We start from the raw sequence: 22,743 nt of genomic DNA on the forward strand, positions 1-22,743 counted from the left end.
TCACCTCCAATTTTTCTTCCATTCTCAGTAAGACAATTCTTACTCCAGGAAGGCTTACCTGACACCTTGCAAAAATGCCAGGTGGATATTTTTTTGTTCTTATCACTGCATTTATCACATCATTTTGTGATTGTTGACATAACTGTTTTTCCCAGGAGATTGTAAAGGCAACATGAGTGAAACAGTGGAATTTTCCTTGTTACTGATTATTCCCACCAAATTGCAATGCCTGGTATGCAGACTTCATCTTTCTGTTGAATGAATAAATAAAAGTCTCATCTAATTAAGTGCTACTTTGTGCAAGGCCTTATTCTGAGCCACTTATGCTCATTAATTTATTTAATCCTCATTCATTCATGAAGGAGCTCCATTGTCATCTTTTATTTTATCAATGATGAAAAAAAGCCCATTATGTTGTATACCCATCACTCAAAGTCAAATCATTTTCCATCATCTTATATTTGTCCCTCTTTACATTATGAACAGTTCCAATACTATAGAAATGTTCACCTAAAACCTATATACTCTTACTGATCAATGTCACCCTGTTAAAGTTAATTTTCTAAATAAAATTTTTCAAAAAAAGAAAAAAAAGCCCAGATCAATTAAATAAGTCACCCAAAGTCACGTAGCAAATAAGTGGCGGGGTAAAAATTCAGGCCTGGCCTTGAGCCCACATATTCAACCATGACACTGCCCTGCCTTTCTGACCTTAGGGCAGAAAACTGCAGAGGTCTGCTTGGTAAGGGAGAATATAGAAGGAGATTAAAGGAAAACACAAAATCAGCACAAAATCAGAGAAAAGATCCACCAAGAATCTACAATAACAGTAAAGTTGTTCCTCCTGATTTAGTCTCATCAGCGTCTCAATAAATGAGACTGGACTGGTGACTGTCACAATATGCCTCTAGCTTGATGTGCACATGTTATTTATAGTTATGTATCTATTTATACCTATAGCTATAATATTAAAAGATCATAATTTTGCATATGTCTATTCTTTCCCAGGCAGGCTTTTTACATATGTCCCCTTTAATCTTTTGATGAAATAATTTTTCATCCACAAAATGAATTGTTCAGTCTTGAGCATATATCCATATCATAAAATATTATTACACAAAATTATTTTTTAGGGATGCATATTATTCCATCTTATAAATGTGTCATATTTACTTCCTACCATAGGTCATTTGATTTTTCAATAGTGACTGTAGAATAGTGAATCATATGTGAAGCTTCAGAAAATACTAATGTGTAGGTCCCAACTCCTAAAGATTCTGATTTAATTTGCCTAGGCTGCAGTCTAAGCACTAAGAATTTAAAAAACTCCTTTAGTGATTTTAATGTGCAGCCAACAATGAGAACCTTCATACATATGGAAGATGTCCATTGAACTTTTAGAACTAGATGACATTTTTAAATGCCCTTTATTTAGTACTAACATAATCATCTTGAGTTGTTAAATGAAGAGTGAAGCTGTCCCATTTCAAAGTTTGACACACATACGAAATTATTTTGTCACAGATATAATGATAACAGAATTTGGTTGACCAGAGTTTATTCTCAAAGTTGTGTATGTTAAGCAAAACACAGTATATTAAAAACTTAAAAATGGACCTTATTGACATACAAGTCAGGTGAAAAGGATTTTTGATCTAAACAATATGATAACCATTAGTGAATCCTTCAGTGAAATCCTGAGCTGGGCAATGTGTCCAGAGCATGGCATGTGGTAGGCATTCAATTAATACTTTTTAATGAATTAATGTATTCAGCTGAATTTCATACAAAGTCTGGTCTCTTTTCTTTGTAGTCGCATTAAATTTTTGATTTGAAAAGAATTAATTATTGTACAATTTAGTGAAAAATCATCTCTTTGAATGCTCTGTAGTTTGAGAAGAATAGTTATTATATGAACAACATGGAATGAATTTGCAATTCTTTCTCTTTTTCCACCCAAAAGAGGCCTGTGTCCTTGAACATTAAATACAAATAATCCCTGTGCAGTTAATTATTGGCAAGTTGTCCATTTCAACCTAAGGAAATAAAGTAACACATATACCAATAAAAGTTTACTAGTTAACAGGCATTGCTTGAGAAGGGTATAAAAGAATTTCAGCATGTTTTTCAATAGTCTGTACTGACCTTTGCCAACAACAAAGAAATAACTAATAACTATGAAGTGGGTGGTATCAATTTTTTTAATTTTCCTACTAAATGTTACTGAATCCAGAACGATGCATAACAATCCATATGGAATAGGTAAGATATTTAGTGTTTTTCTTTTATGCCTTTTCTCTGTATCAAAGTTATTAAATTTGCATTTACTCATTTGTCTTGGTTTATTTATCACACTTATTGTTCCACACAAGGGAAAAATATTTCATTAGTTAAGTACCTATAAATGCATGATAAACTTGTAACTTTATAACAGGTCTATAAAATTATGGCAGTGCTAGACATTACCTATGAATGATTTATATTCTTCACGTTGAATTAATTTTTGTACAGTATTTATTTAATTGATATACATTTTACTTTGATATATATATATATCAGACCATAATCCTGGTTCTATTACATGCAAAATCCTCTCAGACTGGTAAAGTAAGTAATATAAGTAAAATCTTTATTCTTTACTTTAGAAAAAAAATGGGTCATTATTTGGCCATCTGAAGAAGAAACAATGCAACTGGGATACAAATAGGCAAGCAAAATGTGGTGTAAACATGTCCAAAAGGATCACTAAAATTAATGATTTTTATAACCTGATTTCCAAGCCTATTAGAGCATCACAATACAGGGGAGAAACAAACAGTTGGAAAATATAAAATATATGGGTTTTAGTGCTAAGTCTACTACAAATTAATCTTAACTTTATTTCTTAGTTTTCCAGTTTTCTCAAATACAAAATTAAGATTTTTGGATAGATGATCCCTGATGCCTTCTCATTATTAGAATTGTATACTTCCAACTTAAATACAAACATTTACATGTAATGATGATTACTTTCCTGGTTGCAGTTGAAAATACCATTTCTTATGAAGTTTATTTTGCTTCCCAGCTTCCGTATTGGATTCTTCCCAATGCTCTGCAGAGGTGAATCTGATTGACTTGTAAGTTTTGCTCATATAAATTTCACTTTAAACATGCACAGCAATGATAATTTTAATCAAATAATTACATAAAATTGGTTATCCCAATGAAGTTTTTAAAGTATAAAAGAAATCTAGGCCATGCCAAGAACAGTTATTTATATTTAATATCAAGTTAATATTGAAAAGGTTGAGACCTTGGCCTTGCCTTACATATTAATCTCTAGAATCTTTGTAATTCCATGGGACAAATCAAATCAGATTTTAGAAACTGAGGATTAGTATCTGATCAGTGGCAACTGAAAAGAATTCAGGAATTTTTCTCATCAGTACCAATAAGATGATATTGCAATATTGTCTATTTTGAATACTACTTTATTCCTCATAACAAAAAGGAAGAGGCAAAATATTCCATTTTCCATTTCTTTTTTGTAGAGGTTAGGTTGTTCTTTTGAATGCTATCTTTCTATTTAAATCTTCTGGAGTTTCTAATAAGGAATTTAAAGGAATATGTTACTAATACTGTTTGCACACGGAAACCTATTAAGAAAATGCTTTCGGTCAGTCCACTAGCACCATAGTCTTGATAAGACCTTGATCATGCTGAGAGTAGACACAGGCAGAAGTCTGATGACCAATTCTTTGCTTAAATTTAAAAGAAACTGTAAAGATTATAGATACCCTCAATTATAAGTTCATTGCTAAAAGGAGGAACCACTCTTATAGGAAGTTCACTTATGTTGATTTTTAACAGATAGATGTGTATTTATGGGTATATCATATTAAGGAGACAAGAAGAAGACTGATATTCTTCCTGGATGGCTAGAATCTATTTCCACATAAATTCTTAATAAAGATTGCCTTCTAAATAGGTTACAAAAGAATAGAAAACAACAACAAAAAAATATGAAAACTAAACTTGAGAAAAAGAAGCTTGATATTAAGTCTGCTCCTTAAGCATTTATGTATATTTTTGTTTCAGAGCTACCATATTTTTTGCCCAGTTTGTTCAAGAAGCCACTTATCAGGAAGTAAACAAAATGGTAAAAGATGTATTGACTGTAATTGAGAAATCCTCTGGAAATGAGCAGCCAGCAAAGTGTCTAGAAAACCAGGTGAGTGAATAATAATAATGATGATGATAATAATAATTATAATAATAATAGTAATACTATGATAACCAACCAAAATTTAATATGCAGAAGAGAAGATACAGGGATAGCATGAGAAATACATTTGAAGGACTGTTGTATGAAAGAGGCTTTAGATTAATTCTGAACTGCTAAAGAGGGTAGAAGAGAAAATGAGTTCTTATTGTAAAGAGACAATATAAATATGGTGACTAAGAGCTAAGGTTCTCAAATAAGAGTATCTGGGAGACCATAGGCATATTTCTTAACTTTGAGCTTTAGTTTCCTCATCTATACAAATAAGGAATAAAAATAACTTCCATTTTAAAATCATCATGGAAATTTATATAATAATAGTAATAGAAACTAATTTTTATTAAGACATAGTGACAGGCATTATTCTAGGGAGTGTTGCATACACATTGATAATCAAAATATTTTATGAGATAGAGCATAGCACTGATGAGTCAGAATGGATGTCCAGTAAGCCAAGAGATCCTGGCTGGGGTTGATAAGCAGAATATCAACTTTGCTTACAAATATAAATTAATGGAATCTTCATGATAATTCAAAAGATAGATGTGAATCTATGTTGCAGTTGAGGAAGCTGAGTCATAGAGAGGTTACATGATTTGCTTAAGAGAGCCCAGACCAAACCAAGGTTTAAACTAAGCCACACAGCTCCAGAACGAATATCCCTGTAGGCTTCATTACACTGTACCTCACCATAGTGAGTGTGAGGTGCATAGCCCAAAGGGCTACCACGTTTTGCAAATAAACAACAATAGCAAAACATGAAGCCCACTTAAATTTGAATTTCAGATAAACAGTGAATACTTTTTCTAGTATAAGGACAGCCTAATGTAGAAGATCAGTAAGTAATAGTGTTACATTATCTCAATATAGAAAAGAACTTTATAGAGACTAGAGCTACCTAATTATGGAACAAACTGCCCAGAGAATTCTTTGGCATGATGGGTTGATAAAGTGGCCAAAAGACAATGTATGTGGAGATACATAGTCCTGATTTTGGATATTACAAAATTTTTAATGTGTTTAAAGATATGAAGTACTGCCTGATCATGCAGTGGTGCACTGGATCGAGTGTTGGCCTGGGAGGCTGAGGACCCAGGTTGAAACCCCAAGGGAGCTGGCTTGAGTATGGGATCATAGACATGACCTCATGGTCACTGGCGTAAGCCCAAAGGTCGCTGACTTGAAGCCCAGGGTCACAGGCTTGAGCCCAAGGTCATTTGCTTGAGCAAGGGGGGTCACTGGCTAGGCTGAAGCCCTCCAGTCAAGGCATGTATGAGAAAACAAGATGCTCTAACTATCAGTTGATGCTTCTCATCTCTCTCTTTTCCTGTCTGTCTGTTCCTGTCTGTCTCTCTCTCTCTCCCACTTAAAAAAAAAAAAGAAAAAAAAAGTACTTTCTAACTATGAATCTGATGGTTTAATAAAAATCCCTGTTATGCATCTCTATTTATTACTCATTCCAATAATCTTCTAAAGATGTGTATAAATTAAACACCATACACTCCATATTGCAATTTTACCTCCGAAGAGAAATTCAAGATAATTTTACAGATTGGTAAATTATGTTTATAAACTTAAAGGCATGATTTTTATGTAGATTAGGGATTGAAAGTCTTACTTAAGATATCCATTCTCTAAATATTAGCAGTTATAAAAGCTAAATTAAAAATTTTCTGAAATAAATAAAACAGTATTATTCTTCACAGTCATTTTTTAGAATATTGGTGTCATCATCGAACGTTGGTAAAATTAAGGCAACAAAAAAGGATTTTAAACATTTAAAACATACATTTTAAAATATTTTAGCTAAATGTAATTATGGCTCATGAAAAATATTTTATTCGATTTCAAATTATTTTTAGCTAAAAATAATATCCAATTTTAGATCAATGTCTCATCATAAAAATGTCATGAGGAATGAGTATCTACATCTGAAAAATAGCTTATAGAAAAGAGGAGAGCTTATATATAGCACAGGGCCAAATTGTTGATAACATAAAAGGGAAAAGTAAAATATTTCAGAATTTTTTTGAGGGGAATCAAAATACTGCATTGCCTTTATTTCTTTTTAAAATGAAAAAAAAAACTTTAATAATCATTACTTACTCATGATTAAAAACTAAAATTCCATTTCCCAGAAGGCATTAAGAAAAGCTATTTCAGAAAACAAAATGAACTAAGTAAACTAGAGACAGACCCACAGTTAGAGAGCAGGCTGACAGCTGTCTGAGGGGTGGGTGCTGGGTAAGGGGGGGTGGAGGGATTCAATCAAAAAAGGACAGAGGCCTGACCTGTGGTGGCGCAGTGGATAAAGCATCGACCTAGAACGCTGAGGTCGTCGGTTCGAAACCCTGGGCTCGCCCGGTCAAGGCACATATGGGAGTTGATGCTTCCTGCTCCTCCCCCCTTCTCTCTCTTTCTCTTTCTCTCCTCTCTCTAAAATGAATAAATTTAAAAAAAGGACAGAAAAAGAGGAAAACTCACGGAAATGGACAATAGTGTCCATGCAGGAAGGGGCGAGGTGAAGGAGGGTGTATGGGTGATGAATGTTGATGAACAATGACTTGACTTGGAGGAATGTGAACACACAATACGGTGTAGAGAGACGGGTTGTAGAATTGAGCACCTGAAACCTGTACAGTTATGTTAACCAGTGCCAATAAATTCAATTAAAAAAAGTTATTTCATCTGGCTAAAACTAAAATATGTTCAAATTCAAATGGAGAATTATTTTCTTAATCTATAGTCCTGATTTTGGATATTACAAATTTTCTAATGTGTCTTAGAGATTTTTAAAATTAAAGTTGTTGTATTTCATTAAAAATAAATCTTTCTTATAGCTACCTACCTTTCTGGAAGAAATTTGCCATGAGAAGGAAATTCATGAAAAGTACGGCCTTTCAGACTGCTGCAGCCAGCGTGAAGAGGAAAGACACAACTGTCTCCTAGCACGCAAAAAGGCCGCTCCAGCATCCATCCCGCCTTTCCAACATCTAGAGCCTGCCACCAGCTGTAAGGAATACGAAGAAAACAGGGAGACAGTCATGAACCGGTAAGGATCCAATTTAGAGGTAGATTGAAACCTCAGAGAGGGAGCAGTTCCAAGCAGGATCTTGTCTTTCTGCAAATTACGGATGTACTCTAAAACATGGAGAGGTAGAAATAAAGTTCAGCATTTGATCTACTGAGGTTTTGCACTAGGAAATTAGGGGAGCAACTTTGAGCACCTCTGTTCCCACAGCCTGCCGGGTAGGGGCAGCAGAGGCCACACACCACACCCACCAGTGTCCCTTGAGCCTCTTGCCATCCACCTTGCTTTTCCCTTTCTAATCTCTCAATTTTCGTTTGCCCATGGATGTATTAGTACCTCACAAAATGACTCCATGTGGAGCCAAATATTTGGTTTGTGTTGAACAAATGTCCTGAAAAAAAAAATGTTAGTGATCCAGGAATGTTTAGGATGCACTAACATGGCTAACACTCATTGTGCACTTAGGATAAGATTGTGTGTGCTTTGCACTTATGATTAGATGCATGCTCACAGCAGCCCTGAAGTCTCCTTGTCCTTTTCCTCTGCATTTTTTTCCTCTTCTCATTTTGCAGATTAAGAGATTAAAGTTTAGAAGGTTAGAACTATTGGGTGAAGGCACATTGCTAGTGCATCCCAAACTGGAGTTTGACCCCAGGTTTTCTGTTAGGAAAGCCTCGCAAACTCTTAATCACTTGTGTCTCCTATGTTGCTGCCTAAATGAGGAAACTGAGAAACCTGCCCATTGAATATCTCTTCTCTGGACACTGCCAAAATGGATAATTCCATTCTGCACTGATGGGTTGGGAGAAGGGAAATCTACCATTCTGTTTTACTTAGTGGTGGTGGTCTGGCACTGCTGACCCTTGAAACATGTCTGAGTAGGCTTATTGAAAAGGACACTTTAATAGGAACCATAGTCAGCATCTCTGCCTATTTTGTTCTCAGATTGAAATATGGTATCAGTTGTTAGAGTTCTTTCCCCTGGGGATTTTCAGTGAGGAAAAATTTTGATAGCACATGGGGAAAAATATGATGGTTTTCTGAATCTTTAAACACATTCCAGTTTCAAGCAGTGGTAATCTTGTTTTATGTGCTTGTTGTAAATCTTACAGTTCTATTTTATTTCACAGATACATCTACGAGATAGCAAGGAGGCATCCCTTTCTGTACGCTCCTACACTTCTTTATTTGGCTGCACACTATGACAAAATAATTCCACTTTGTTGTAAAGCTGAAAATGCAGTTGAATGCTTCCAAACGAAGGTATTATATTTGTGTGAATATCTGAACCAATACTCTCATCTGGCTATGACTCATTAAAACCAAAGTTAAAAATGGAAATATGTTTTGTGCGTGGAATATCATTTCTAGCATTTTAGAATAGAGCATATTTGAGCAGTCTGATACTCTTTGGGCTAAAAGACCTGGATTTCCTCTATTTTTATTCATCATTTATTCATTCATTCAGCAAAACTTATTTTATTGTTAAGAAAATGAGTCTGGTGAGAATAAGGAAGACAAATGCAGAGGTGATAAATGAAAAAGAAAAAGGTAAAAGAAGGAAGTGAAAGAAGATGAGTAGGAATAGAACAAGAGTAGAAAAAGAGAGAAAACAGTGAAAACTATGATAAATGCTTTATATTCATGATTTCTTTTAATCCTTAGAACAAATTTAAAGTGTAAGTACAGTTGACATTTAACCAATACAGGAGTTTAGGGTGTCAACTCCTATGCCTTCAAAAATCTGTATATAACTTTTGACTCCTCCTAAAACTTAACTACCCTAGTGTTCATGGGGAATAGGTTCCAGGTCCCCCAGGATACCAAAATCAGCAGATGCTCAGGTCCCCTATGTAAAATGGCATAAGTCAACACATACAATTAGCTCTTCACTAGATCCCTAAGCATAGATCAAAGATAGTACAGGTATTTATTGATGAAATCTGCATATAAGTAGACCTGCACAGTTCAAACTCAAGTTGTTCAAGGGTCAACTATGTTATTCTCATTTAACTATCAAAACAACTTAGGTTTAAAGAAGTGAATGGTTTTCTTAGGTTCAAAGAGCTAGAATAATATCCACAATTAAATTACTTGCCACCAGAAGCCCTACAACAAACATTTTTGAAGAATTACGACTATTCCCAGGATGTCAGGCTGTGATTCAATCTTATGTTTTTGCAACTGAGCAAGCCTTTAATAAAGTATCAGGCTTCAACCTGTCTTACAGTTGTTTATATTTTTTCCCAGATATGAAAGTTATAACGTTTTTGTTTCAAGGTATTTTTTAAAAAATCTATCTGGCATAAACCAACTGAAACTAATGAATAAATGAATAGTTTTACAAAAATGTATTGCACTTATAATTTTTAGTAAAAATGTTACTTTATAGAGTTTCACATTTTACCTGTATCTGTTGTTTTTGTAATTATTAACCCCTGTAAAAGAAAATAGATACTTTCTTAATGCCTTGTTTTTTCAAATTGTAGGCAGCATCAATTACAAAAGAATTAAGAGAAAGCAGCTTGTTAAATCAACACGTCTGTGCAGTAATGAGAAATTTTGGACCCCGAACCTTTGCAGCCATGTAAGTTTCAGTTCTGTCTAGGGAAGGTGAGGTCTGGAGAGCAACCGTTTTGTAATTTAAGTTTACATTTATTTTGTCACTGTTGTAGGGAATGAAGCTTCTTTTAATGAGAGCTAATGTAATTACGAATTATGAAATTTTAGGATTGGAAGGAAGTTAACAGATCAATCTGATGTTTCACATTTATTAACCTAGAAGAGAAATACTTGAGAAGACTTCTGATATTTATATTATTGATTTATTCTAGTTACTTTTAAGTTCCTGGTCTTCAATCAAATTATACCTCATAGTTAAGCTATGTTTTCCTAGATTCTCTTCAACATAGATTAGTCTTCACAGATGTGCAAAGTATATTTTTGGCTTAAGAATAAGATATATATATGTTTTGCTTACTAGTCTGCTATAAAATCCATTATGTCAATTATTGCTTTCTCTGAAAATATTCACTTGAGTCAATAATATTAAATCTAGTGTCAGGTGAAAAAAAAAAGTTTTTGAAGAACTAGGATGTATTTTTTTAGATGATGAAAGCAAGGTAACTTCCTGAAGTTTACTTTCTTGTCCCAGCTGCTATAAAGTGGAATGGTAAATTTGGAATTTTTAATTGACCATTATTAACTTGCACTTAGCATACTTATTTTTCCTTTTTTCCTTGATTTTCCTTATCTATCAATCTACCATATCTATCTACCATATCTATCTATCATCTATCTATCATCTATCTATCTATCTATCTATCTATCTATCTATCATCTATCTATCATCTATCTATCTATCATCTATTCATGCATCCATCCTGCCCCTATTTTATTTTCTATCTTTATAGAAATATACATTGTTACAATGAAGAAGAAAATAATATAAACCCAGTTAAATCATTTAGTCCAACTTCTTCATTTTTACACATGAGTAACCTATAGTTCAGAAAAATTAAAGTACTTTACCCAAGGCTATACTGCTAGACATCAGAAGGCAGTTTTCCTAGGTCCTTGTCATGATTTACTTTAATTATACCTATTTGTCTATTGTGCCAGTGATCTCTCATTGTCTGTATCCTGACAATGAGACATTGAATCAGATATAAAAATCATAACTACCAATGGTTTGGAGCTGTGCTATCCAATATGGCAGCCACTGGCCATATGTAGCTCCTGAGCATTTGAGAGGTTACTAGTGCAAATGGGGAACTGTGCTCTAAGTGTAAAATATACACCAGATTTCAGACTTAGCACTGAGAAGAGAATGTACAATATCTCATTTATAATTTTTTATGTTGATTACATATTACAATGATTAAGCAAGACAAACAAACTCATAGATACAGTCAACAATATGGTGATTATTAGAGGGAAAGGGGGGTGAAGAGAGGTAGAAGAGGGTAAAAGGCAGATAATTACTGATGGAAGGAGACTTGATTTGGGGTAGTGAACACAGTACAATATACAGATAATGTATTATAGAATAGTACATCTGAAACCTATATAACTTTATTAATTGATGTCACCCAATAATTCTAATTAAAAGAAAAAATATTAAAAAATAATATATCTTTTAAAAATTTTATTTTTTAATTACAGTTTACATTTAATATTAGTTTGTATTAGTTCCAGGTGTACAGAATATTAGACAATAATATACTTTACAAATTGATTCCCTGGATATTTCAAGTACCCACCTAAAACCATACATAATTATTACAATATTATTGACTATAATCTCTCTGTTGTACTTTTACATCCCTGTGACTATTCTGTAACTGCCAATTTGTACTTCTTAATTTCTTCACTTTTTTCACCCAGTCTTCCAAACTCCCCTCCCCTCTGGCAGTCATCAATCTGTTCTCTGTGATGAAATATTTTTGATATGTGATGTGAAAATATATTATTGAAGTGAATTTAACCTGTTTTATTTTACTTTTTAATGTGCCTACTAAAAAATTTTAAATTACATAACTGGTTTAAATACTCTTGGGATCTTATGACTAAATGTTTCTAATATAGGAAAACATCTGAGCTGTTAATCAAAGAATATTAATTATATGCATTCACATTTTATTTCTTTGTTAAATGACACACTTAAAGATATCGAACACAGTAGAAGTGTAGATTAAAGTTTTTAGTCATGGAGCTAGGTCCAAGACTGACTGAAATTTCTTCTTGGAATAGGTCAGAATTATGTTTTCCCCTTTCACGCTATTAAAGATTGATTCATGAACACAAAAATATAAATTATATATTGTTATAATAATTTTATTTGATATCTATAACTGATTAGACTAAAATATTGTAAATTTTTGAAGAAAATCCACCTTGATTTGTAGTAGCAACACCAGCTGCTCTAGGGAGTAGGGGTTTCACCTAAACATCTCCTAAATTTAATGAGATATGCAGAAGAAACAAGAATTTTTATTTTTTTCTTATTTCCTTTTGGGGCCACACTACATGTCTGGGCATCATGAAACATTTGAATGTTTAGTCTGCTCCATTTTCTTGTCCCATTTCATCGATTTACACATATGCACCCTTCCTTGTACTCTCAAAAGTATTTTTTTTTCCTCCCAAGGAAAAGATGATTATCATTCTCAGGGAATTTTCCATTTCTTCATTGTTTATCCTTTTAAACTTTTTTCACCTCACTCACTACACAGATCCTAGGTGCTCAGCATCAGGGATGAACAGCAAAAACGATAGATTTCATATTAATACACAAGGAGAGGTCTTAGGTAAAAATAATTTCCAAACCATTGGTGTGGCCAGCTCATCATGTACAGAGCCACAGCCTTGAGAGATTTGGCTGCAATCAACAAGACTTATAGCACTTTTTCTTTCCTTCATAAAAGACAAGATATTTTAGTTCTTTTGTCTTTGGAGATGCAACTATATCACTACTCTATAAATGTTATTTAATTCTGATAGATAACCAACATTGATTTATAATTTTTTTTCCCCCTGTAGAACCATAACAAAAATGAGTCAGAAGTTTCCCAAAGCTAACTTTACTGAAATTCAGAAACTGGTCCTGGATGCGGCTCACACACACGAGGAATGTTGCCAAGGAAACGTGCTGGAGTGTCTGCAGGATGGGGTGAAGAATCTTGCTTTCTAAAAAGAGATATTTCCACACCCTTTCCTTTCTTTTGCTCTCATGAGAAATGGGAGAAGGCGATCTGACTTGAGTTGGTCACAGGTTATGGTAACTAAGCTGACTCAGTGAAGCTACAGACTTCATGCTAGTGGAAAAAAACACCTTTTGTTGACCCTGCCTTTCACTTTAAGGGATACTCTCCTCTTGTGATACCAGTGTCCCCACATTCTTACTTCTAAAGGAGATGAGAACCTCTCAGAAGGCTTCCACATCAGATTTTGAAAGGCAGATTCTATTTTTTTAAATTTTTATTGATTTTAATTTATTGTGTTTACCTAGATTCATATTTGAGGATAGCACTCCTCAAATGAGTGAGGTCATATGCTATTTTTCTTTCTCTGCCTGGCTTAATTCACTTAGCATAATAGTTTCCAGGTCCATCCATGTTGAAGACAGACTCTACTTTTGATGTGTTTGTTTCTTCATCCATTTGTTTTTTTTATTTGACAAATATATACTAAATAATTCCTATGCAATAGCCGCTGTGAGGAACATTTGTTAGCAAGGCACAAGCTGACCTCAAGGCATTTATAGGCTGATAGAAGAGATAAGACAGGTGACATCCTGTCACTTGTGGGTGAGGGACTGTCTTTTGTTCCTTGCTATCCCCATAGGCTGCCTGCACAACGCCTGACACTGGGGAGGCATGTTATTATATATTCATATCTAGTATATGAATATGACAATGTAATACAAGAAACAACAAAAATAACTCAAGAAATTATTCTACAAGGTAAAGCTAACCATCCCAAAGAGAGGTTCAAATAAAGGGTTTAAATAAAGGAGGATTGAAAACAAAAATCAAACCACTACCACAAAGGAATCCTTTGAGCATGCCATATGGTCAAAGGCAATTCAAGCAGTGTGATTATTGGTCTATTTTGGTTGAAAGTGAGGATAAAATGTTCATTTCAGTGGCAATTTGGCTGAGATTGTCTTGGAAGTTAGCAAGGAGCCGAGGCTGCAGAAAGGCCCAGGGGTGACAGTCTCTGAGCACAAGCAGAGGTCCTGGGGTAGGAAGTCGGGGAACATGAGCTGAGAGGAGGCTGCCAGAAAGGCAGATCTTTTTTTTTTATTATTTCATTTATTTTTCCTTTTCAAAGTATTTACTTGCATATAAGGGACAGTAACAAGAACTATTTTACCTGTTTTTGACATCAGTTTTCTTGGTATTAACTTCATTAATTTGTGTAATCATTTTTTTTAAATTGGTTTTTCCATTTTTAGAGCTCATAACCACTTTTTCTTTTAAAATGAAAACATTAATTTCAATATGGTACGCAAGTTGGATTTTAATGATTCTAATTCTCCCTGCTGAGATTGCACAGAATGCCAGTCCTATCTCAAGAATGTGTAAATCCTGCTCCTTTCGGGCCAGTTAGGTGCCCTGTCATTTCATTATCTATAGACTGCCCTCTGGAGGTCATAGTGGGTTACTGCGGATTGTTCTGTTAAAGATGGACGGGAAAGTTTGCTTTCTATGTTACGATGTTAACAGCAAATGCTGTATAGTAGCAACTTTCACTATTAATAGAAAGAAATAAATCAATGTGTCTGCCATTTGGTTTGAAGAGTATATTTCTCTCTTGTTTTTAAAAGCTTCCTATTAAAATAAATGAGTAGATTTTAGCTAACAAAACAAAGAATTGAACAAATAGGGGTAGGTACAAAGGAGTGAGGAAAGGCAAAATCGGAGAAAGCACTAAAATAGGAGGCAGGGTAAAATGTCTTCGTTTCCTTTTTTTATCCCTCTCTTTCCCCTTTTCTCCCTCCTTTCCCTTCTCCCTCCCTCCCTCCCTCCCTTCCTTCCTTCTTTTCCCTCCTTCCTTTCTTCCTAGAACTGGCTCTGGGGTCCTGCATTAAAGAATAAGCTTTATAATTTTATACTTTATTTTTCTATTACAGGAAAAAATTATGTCCTATGTCTGTTCTCAACAAGATACTTTGCCAAGCAAAATAGCAGAATGTTGCAAATTACCCACACTTGAACTTGGTCAATGCATAATTCATGCAGAAAATGATGAAAGACCTGAAGGCTTATCTCCAACTCTAAATAGGTTTTTAGGAGAGAGAGATTTCAACCAATTTTCTTCAAGGGAAAAAGATCTCTTTATAGCAAGGTAAATACACTCTATAAATGTATGTTCACACAAGTAAAGATTATGTGGCTGACAGCTTTGTGTTGCTGAAATGGGAAGTGAAGCCTATGGTGTTTGAGCTTGGTGTGTGTGAGAATAATGCTAGAATTTCCTGAGCCAAAATGTATTTAAGCAGTTAACTAGGGAAGAAAGAATAAAATCTACCTTAGACTGATGAGACTTTCACCATTACTATTATTAACTGGCTTGCTTTTAAGGCTGTATTTTGTTTTGTATGAATTTATCTGGAATCTGAAGCATTGTCATCCCTGTGTGAGTTACTCATATGGAGATCACCATTGAACTTCTACGTAGGATATGAATATATTTGTAATAAAAAGAGCTCATAATTAAGAATGTGTTCTTTTCCCCATGCAAGTTTTAATGTCCCTCCCCAAGTACAACTCAATAGATAATGCTAGATAAAAAGGGCTTTTATTGAAACACTTTATTTGCTATATATTGAATTCATGTTTTATTTTTGTAAGAAAATAAAAAGGTGTTTAGAGACATTTGCAATATAGTAACTTGTTATAATGTAATTGATATGACATGCTCTCCTTCTGCTTGCCTTTAAGGGAAGCGAGCAGTTAATACATTTTCTTTTATTGTACAGTGGTATCTATGGACACTATTGGAGGAGGGATTTGTGCAGCTCTTAGGACATTATACTTAATGATCTCCATGGGTCTTTCTAAATTTAAGAGTCTGCTTCTAATGTAGTAATGAAAATAATGCCCTAATTTTCTTTTTAATATTCCCTCAGGATATTACTCAATTGTTACATTAAAATGAGACATTCATGCATTGTTTGCACAGCTAAATAAAATTATGCAAATAAGAACAAAGTCAGGATTTAAGAACCCATATTGACAATTTATTGGAGGCAGAACTAACATAACCTATTTCTATAAACTGGGAATACCATTAGTAAATTCATGCATTATCTTTAAATTTACATATCCACACACATTCACAGCTTATTGTTTATATTATAGAAGCAGTTCTTCAATTGGACAGGTTCTTTGCAGTAGAAATTTTCTCAACTGAGAATAATCTTTCCTCAAATGCTTGGGTGGTTCTCTTCAGCAGCCAGATTATCTGGTCTGAACAGCTAGCCAAAGGAGATTTTTGTGGCCACATTCTAACTTCGGTGTTATCTCTCCCTCTCTTCTAACTTCCTTTATTTCTCTTTATTGATTTATCACTACTAAAAATTAGATGACCTATTTTGCGTTTGTTTCTGCCCCTTATGCTTATGAGAGGTCAGGCATTTTATCTTTTACATTATTGAAAATTTGCTGATTAAAGAAATGCTTGCATAGAGTTTGCAATGGAAAAATATTTTTTGAATAAATGAATATAAAGCCTACAATTAAGCCAAAATGAAGGCTCTGAAAGAAGACAAAACATACCATTTTAAAACAATTTGAAGAATTCTAATTTGTATTAACAGTTTTGCCATGCACATAGTTTAAAATATATTTGATTTCTATTGTTATTTGGATTTTAACTCTGCTTGCCATATAATGCAGAATTTTTCTCTTAATTCTAATAACATGATTTTTTACACATATTTCAGATTTACATATGAATATTCAAGAAGACATACTAAATTTGCTGTTCCAGTAATTCTAAGAGTTGTTAAAGGCTATCAGGAGTTAGTGGAGAAGTGTTCCCAGTCTCCAAACTCTCTTGAATGCCAGGATAAAGGGGTATGTTGCTCTAGCTTTTTAGGGAGAATCTGAAATACTAGATTGATATCATTCACTAAAAAATACTGTTAGTTTGAAAGTATCTAGTTATTAACCAATAGTTAATTAGTTATATATATATATGTATATATATATGTATATATATATATTAACTTGTCTTCTAAATATTAAGTAGTTATTAACCAACTACAACAACTAGTGACCTACTTTGGAAATAAAATTGTTAACCAAAAGTTCTTTGACACACAGAATAAAAATAATACTTATATTTAACAGCTCCAGAAAAGCAAGAATTTGTGTAGAACTGTAATCCTTTACTCAAAGATTGAATTGTTTCATCAAACAACTTGGAGTCACAAAGTTTTAAACCTAATCTTCCCAAAGACCATTTGCTTTCATTCTCATAATTCAAACTTTGTCATCTTTAATATTTAGAAAATCCCTCTAAAATTGCCTTTTCTAATCGTATCCTCATAGAATAAAATATTGTTGGGCAATTTTTATATACAAAGTTACGTATCCAAGAAGAGAAAAAAATGTACATAATAATGCTTGTATTTTCAGGAACAAGAACTAGAGAAACACATCCAGGAAAGCCAAGGATTGGCAAAGCGAAGCTGTGGCCTTTTCCAGAAACTAGGAGAATATTATTTACAAAATGCGTATGTTTTTTTAAAGCAATATTTTTTGTGATTTAAAATTATGAATGAGTGAGAGAAATATACATCTATAATAGTCACCCATGGCTCCTCTACTTTCAGCTCCTATTTCAGATGGGAAGTCAATGTAACGTAATCACCCAATTTACCCTAAGCAAAGGTGGCGTTCCCCATTTCCCTAGTTTAGAAAGCAACAAAAACGGCCTGTGAAATCTGATTTATGGCACAGGCTTTGGGTTCCCCCAAATCATGCTGATTTTTACAGTGCAGATATCCATTCTGTCCTAGTCTGTTACAGTTAAAACACCTAAAGACCAAAGTTAAAATCAATGAAGCTTCTGAGGTTGGGAATTGGAGTCAACCATGTGCCCAGAGCTTTATTTTCCCATTGTGATATGTTGATATCATGGGAGTATAAGAAGTGGTTGTTGGAGTAATCACATCTCCAAAGTTGGTCCAAAAACCATGTGGATAATAAAATGAGCTGAGTTCATGTCTTCTGATACTTAAAAGAGTGTCTTTGAGAATAACTGAGCCCCCAAACTAGTGAATGACTCAGCAGGATTTGGTGAAAATTGCCTTTCAGATTTCTTGTTGCTTACACAAAGAAAGCCCCTCAGCTGTCCGCCACTGAGCTGATGGCCTCCTCCAGGAGAATGGCAATCGCAGCAGCCACGTGTTGCCAGCTCAGTGAGGAGAAGCACCTGGCCTGCGGGGAGGGAGCGGTGAGTGTTTTGTTTAGTCTCATCTTGTTTCTGCCCTGTTTGATTGAAATGGCCTCACAATTCCCGATTAGGGAAAATGGTAAAAACAAATATGGTGGTGACTTTATTAGACTCGTTCAGTCAGTTGCAGTTGGAGGGGGTGTGAGAACTCAGCTCTGAATGGTTAGCATGTGGCCAGGCTTCCTGTCCTCCGGAGTGGCTGGCGGAAGTGCAACAGTTCATTCAACAACGTATGAGCGAGCTTCATGTCAAGGGAAGCGAGAATGACCTACACACCATTCAATTCATGATTTATTTCTTTTTTTGGTTCACTAAACACTTATTTTAAGGTTAAAAAAGAAAATGAAAGCTTCATTTTTGATAGGTTAAAATTAGTCATTTTATTTTTAGCTGTACGTTTATTTTTACCCTTTGTAGCATTCTCATTATGATCTTAGATATAATTTGTTCCCTTTGACAGGGTATAGGGTACAGAACAGGGTAAGTCTCATGTTCTCAACAGTAAAATGTTCCTAGTGTCCTACATATGGTATGATTACAGGTTGTTCTTTTTTTAAAATTTATTATTATTTTTCCCTTAAAGTCACAATTGTATAAAATTTTTTCCCTCTTTTTGATGATAGGGAGTGAGTGATTTGCTAGTTAGCCTTCATGTTTTGAAACTTTTCACCAAAGATTAGAAAGAAAAGGAACATTTCCTGTGATTCAGCATCATCTTTGTCATTTATCGAATCCCACACGCTGGAAGGATGCAGGGACGCAGGATGGCGTAATGACTCAGGACTGTTCTGGAGGGCTCTCGCCTGCAGTCCTTTCTCACTTTCTACACTTGTTAGTCATGTCACACCGGGGAAGCTGGTTATCTCACTCAGCTTGAGCTTTTTCATCTGACATTTGAGAATAGAAATTATGTCACCCTCATAAAATGGCTGTCACGAGATAATATGACTAATTCATTCAGGACTAGTCTAATACCTAGCTTGCACACCAAATATGTTGACCTTTATTACAAGTTATTAGTAGGTGCTTAAGAAATAGCTTCAAAGTGTAGAAAGTAGGAGGATTCTACATTAGGAAAGCCTTAAAGGCACACACACACATATATACACGCACTCTATTTTTTTTTTCAATTAGGACTCTATTTTTGTTTGTGACTATATATATAAAATGACTAAGTTTGTGCTATTTTTACCTTTAGAAAGTATTCTCTGCATCCCAAAAGTAAAATAGAAAACTCATCCAGATATACATCTAAAATGTAAGCCATGTATTGGTTTCCTAGATTAAGGCAGAGACTTTTTCTCCACTTTGGAAGTATGTTTCAAATAGCTGACACAAATAGCTGAAGGGACTATCTTCAACAACAGCTATAGACCATCTGTCACCACTAAATGCTGAGGCTCATCCCAAACTAATGGGTAAACGAGAATCTACAATGTAGCAACACATGATCCTCCAAAGACAGCAAATTTTCTTGTAACAGTAATTAAAAATAATTGCAATATTTTTCTGGAAACCTGAATCAATTATCTCCTTGCTTTTTTCTCATTCTCCTAACCAGGCTGACCTTATTCTTGGACAGTTATGCATCAGGCATGGAGAGACTCCTATAAATCCTGCTGTGGGCCAGTGCTGCACTTCTTCGTATGCCAACAGGAGGCCATGTTTCAGCAGCTTGGTGGTGGATGAAACCTATGTCCCTCCACCATTCTCTGAGGACAAGTTCATCTTCCATAAGGAGCTGTGCCAAGCTCAGGGTGTAGCACTGCAAACAATGAAGCAACAGTAAGAAGTTGATATTTGCTAACACAGAGAAGGCTGGCAACGCTGAATAGCAGTTGATATTTCTGTGCTGCACACCCAACACTCTTGGGCTCAGCACTTAAAGTGGCTTTCAGAATAGTTTTCTCTCTGTGTCTTCACTAGTACTTAGGTTTGGGAAAATTCAGTAAGGCAGACAGTTGCTGGATGGTTAAAAATTGTCTCCATTGTAACTGTTGTGATCATCTTATTTTGGGATTGAGGAAAAGGGGCGATCTATTTTGGGTAATTAGAATATACCTCTGCAGTAAGTCTGGGAACTTTTATTCCAAAACACTACTAAATCCTTTTTTCATGTTATTTACTCTTTGAAGAGAATAACCATAATATTTGATTCAACCATGAGGTGTGGGTATTAAGAAATGGAGAACGCACATTTCAATTCATTGTGTGAGGCATTCTGTAATATAATGGTAATACAAGCCAAGACAACTCGTGGTCTCCAAATTACCATGCGTTTTAATACTTACTTGCTTAGTAAATGGTCTTTCTTCACATTGGAAGCTTGTTCTTCCTTTTTCCTCTCTTAAAATCTGTAACACATTTCAAGCTACTGTAAGAATGCACTCCTCTGGCGAGCCCTTTCTGTTCCATTTAGCATCAATTCCAACATGAAAATATTGCTAACTGAGTAGAGCAGACAATTAGTATCACCTGTGCTCAGCTACAGGTGTCAAAATTATGGATGGCAGATGTTGGAAAATCTGGGTCTTTAAGTATGCGAAAAACAATTTAGAAGAGAAAATTGGAAAGGATAGTCTAGGTAGGTAAAAAAAAGACTGACTATATAGAAGTATGGTGGAACTATGAAATAATGTTTCCTCTATAATCTGCACAAGTGCAGACCAATGAGACACTTAGCATGTTCCTAGCCCATATTTCTAATAAAAATATTAGACAAGGTTTAAGTGTTAAGTTTGGTTATGGGTTGATGGAAAGATAGTTTATGGCAAAGGTTGCTAAGGCTTTGACAATTCTCTACAAGGAAGGCTTTATAAAAATATTATTGCATAACAGACTTCTCTTGTATTTTGTTTTGTTTTAAATCATAGGTTTCTCATTAACCTTGTGAAGCAAAAGCCACAAATAACAGAGGAACAACTTGAGGCTGTCATTGCAGATTTCTCTGGCCTACTGACAAAGTGCTGCGAAGGTCAAGAACAGGAAGTCTGCCTTGCAGAAGAGGTATGTGCAACTCATTGTCATACTCAAGGTACTGTATTTGGTACAGAATTTTCAGTGAATAATGAAAAGAACACCTCATGAATCTGTAACTTTAAAATAGTGCCAGAGAGATTTAAATTTTATTTAGAAATAAATTGAAGAATTATATTATATTTAAAAAAGAATCACAGTTTTCTCACTAAATATTAGGAAGAATTATAATCTTAAAATATATATTAAAAGAATTAGTAATTTTGATTTATTTCTTAGAAAAAATGATAATATGAATATATAATTAACTGATAATAATTTAGACAGTTTCTGAACTAAAATTTATAGAAAATATATTTGCACTCATCTGGAAGCATACTTTTGAATATCAGCAGAAGAGTAATTAGGAATTATATTAATCTAATTATTTAGCAATATTAGCTGAATTTGTAATTGGCTACATTTTTAAGCCTTTAGTTTGTATTATTAAACATATTTAAATATAGCATTACTATATTTAAAAAATATACTCTATAATTTAGCCTTTCTTCCAATTTTATCTATCTCATAATATAAAAGTTTAGATATTTTTATACAAATTCCAAAGATAAATAATATTTATAAATATTGAGCTTTTTTTAAAAATTGAGAGCAGAGAAGGCAGAGAAATAGACTCCTGCATGCTCCTTGACCAGGATCCACCTGGCAAGCCCACTAGGGGGCAATGCTCTGTCCATCTGGGGCATTGCTAATTGTAGTGCCTGAAGCTGAGGCCACAGAGCCATGGAGCCATCCTCAGTGCCTTGGGGCCAACTCAAAAGAGCCAATTGAGTCATGACTGTTGGAGGGGGGAGAGAAAAAGGGGAGGGGTAGGGGTGGAGAAGCAGATGGTCTCTTCTCATGTGTGCCCTGACCAGGAATCTACCACTGAGCCAACTGGCCAGGGCCAAATGTTGAGTTTTTCAATAGATAATATAATTAAGTGTGCTCACATGTGTGTACTGATCAGTATGCGGCTCTATGTCAGAGATTGATGTAGGAAAAACAAAACCTACTATTGATATGAATGGATTTGTTTTCTGTCTCTGGCTCCATTGTCTCAACTTGTTGACATGAGAAATGTATATCTATTTTTAACTTGGTTGATCTATAAACCTGTGAATTCAACTTTGGATAGAGAAGGATGAAATAACTGTATGATTGGTACTGTCATCCATTTCTTTATCTAATGAATCTTATTGATTCTTAATTTGCAGGGTCCAAAGCTGATTTCAAAAACTCGTACTGCTTTGGGAGTTTAAATTACTTCAGGTAACAAAAAATTTAGACAAGGCTAAATAATGTCAATCTTTAAAAAACTATATCCTAAGAACTACCATTAAATGCTTTTAAAAATGCAATTGAAATGAAAAACAACTTTATTTTAAAGACATTGATTATACCCACAGCTTTAAATTAGTGACTTAACTAACTCAAAATTCTTTGAAGTTGTTTTTAAAGCTTCGGA

The 22,743-nt window shown here is 34.3% G+C and overlaps 1 protein-coding gene across 1 annotated transcript; it reads left to right on the top strand.

Moving 5' to 3' along the window:
- The first annotated feature begins 2,177 nt into the window (after positions 1–2,177).
- Positions 2,178–22,537, top strand: AFP (alpha fetoprotein). Its single transcript, XM_066385260.1, has 14 exons — positions 2,178–2,262; positions 3,065–3,116; positions 4,078–4,210; positions 7,102–7,313; positions 8,423–8,555; positions 9,782–9,879; positions 12,834–12,963; positions 14,929–15,143; positions 16,744–16,876; positions 17,441–17,538; positions 18,122–18,260; positions 19,822–20,045; positions 21,134–21,266; positions 22,493–22,537. The coding sequence occupies exons 1-14, from the start codon at positions 2,178–2,180 to the stop codon at positions 22,535–22,537; spliced, it is 1,830 nt and encodes a 609-aa protein (XP_066241357.1).
- Positions 22,538–22,743: the final 206 nt, after the last annotated feature.

The sequence above is a fragment of the Saccopteryx leptura genome, chromosome 5 (genome assembly GCF_036850995.1).
Source record: "Saccopteryx leptura isolate mSacLep1 chromosome 5, mSacLep1_pri_phased_curated, whole genome shotgun sequence".
Classification (NCBI taxonomy): Eukaryota; Metazoa; Chordata; class Mammalia; order Chiroptera; family Emballonuridae; genus Saccopteryx; species Saccopteryx leptura.

Bases quoted from the DNA above. Each gene is read 5' to 3' on its own strand.
- AFP (XM_066385260.1), top strand. From the start codon at position 2,178: ATGAAGTGGGTGGTATCAATTTTTTTAATTTTCCTACTAAATGTTACT. The intron at 16,877-17,440 runs GTATGTTGCTCT...TTGTATTTTCAG, and splicing joins TTGAATGCCAGGATAAAGGG to GAACAAGAACTAGAGAAACA. The intron at 17,539-18,121 runs GTATGTTTTTTT...ATTGCCTTTCAG, and splicing joins GAATATTATTTACAAAATGC to ATTTCTTGTTGCTTACACAA.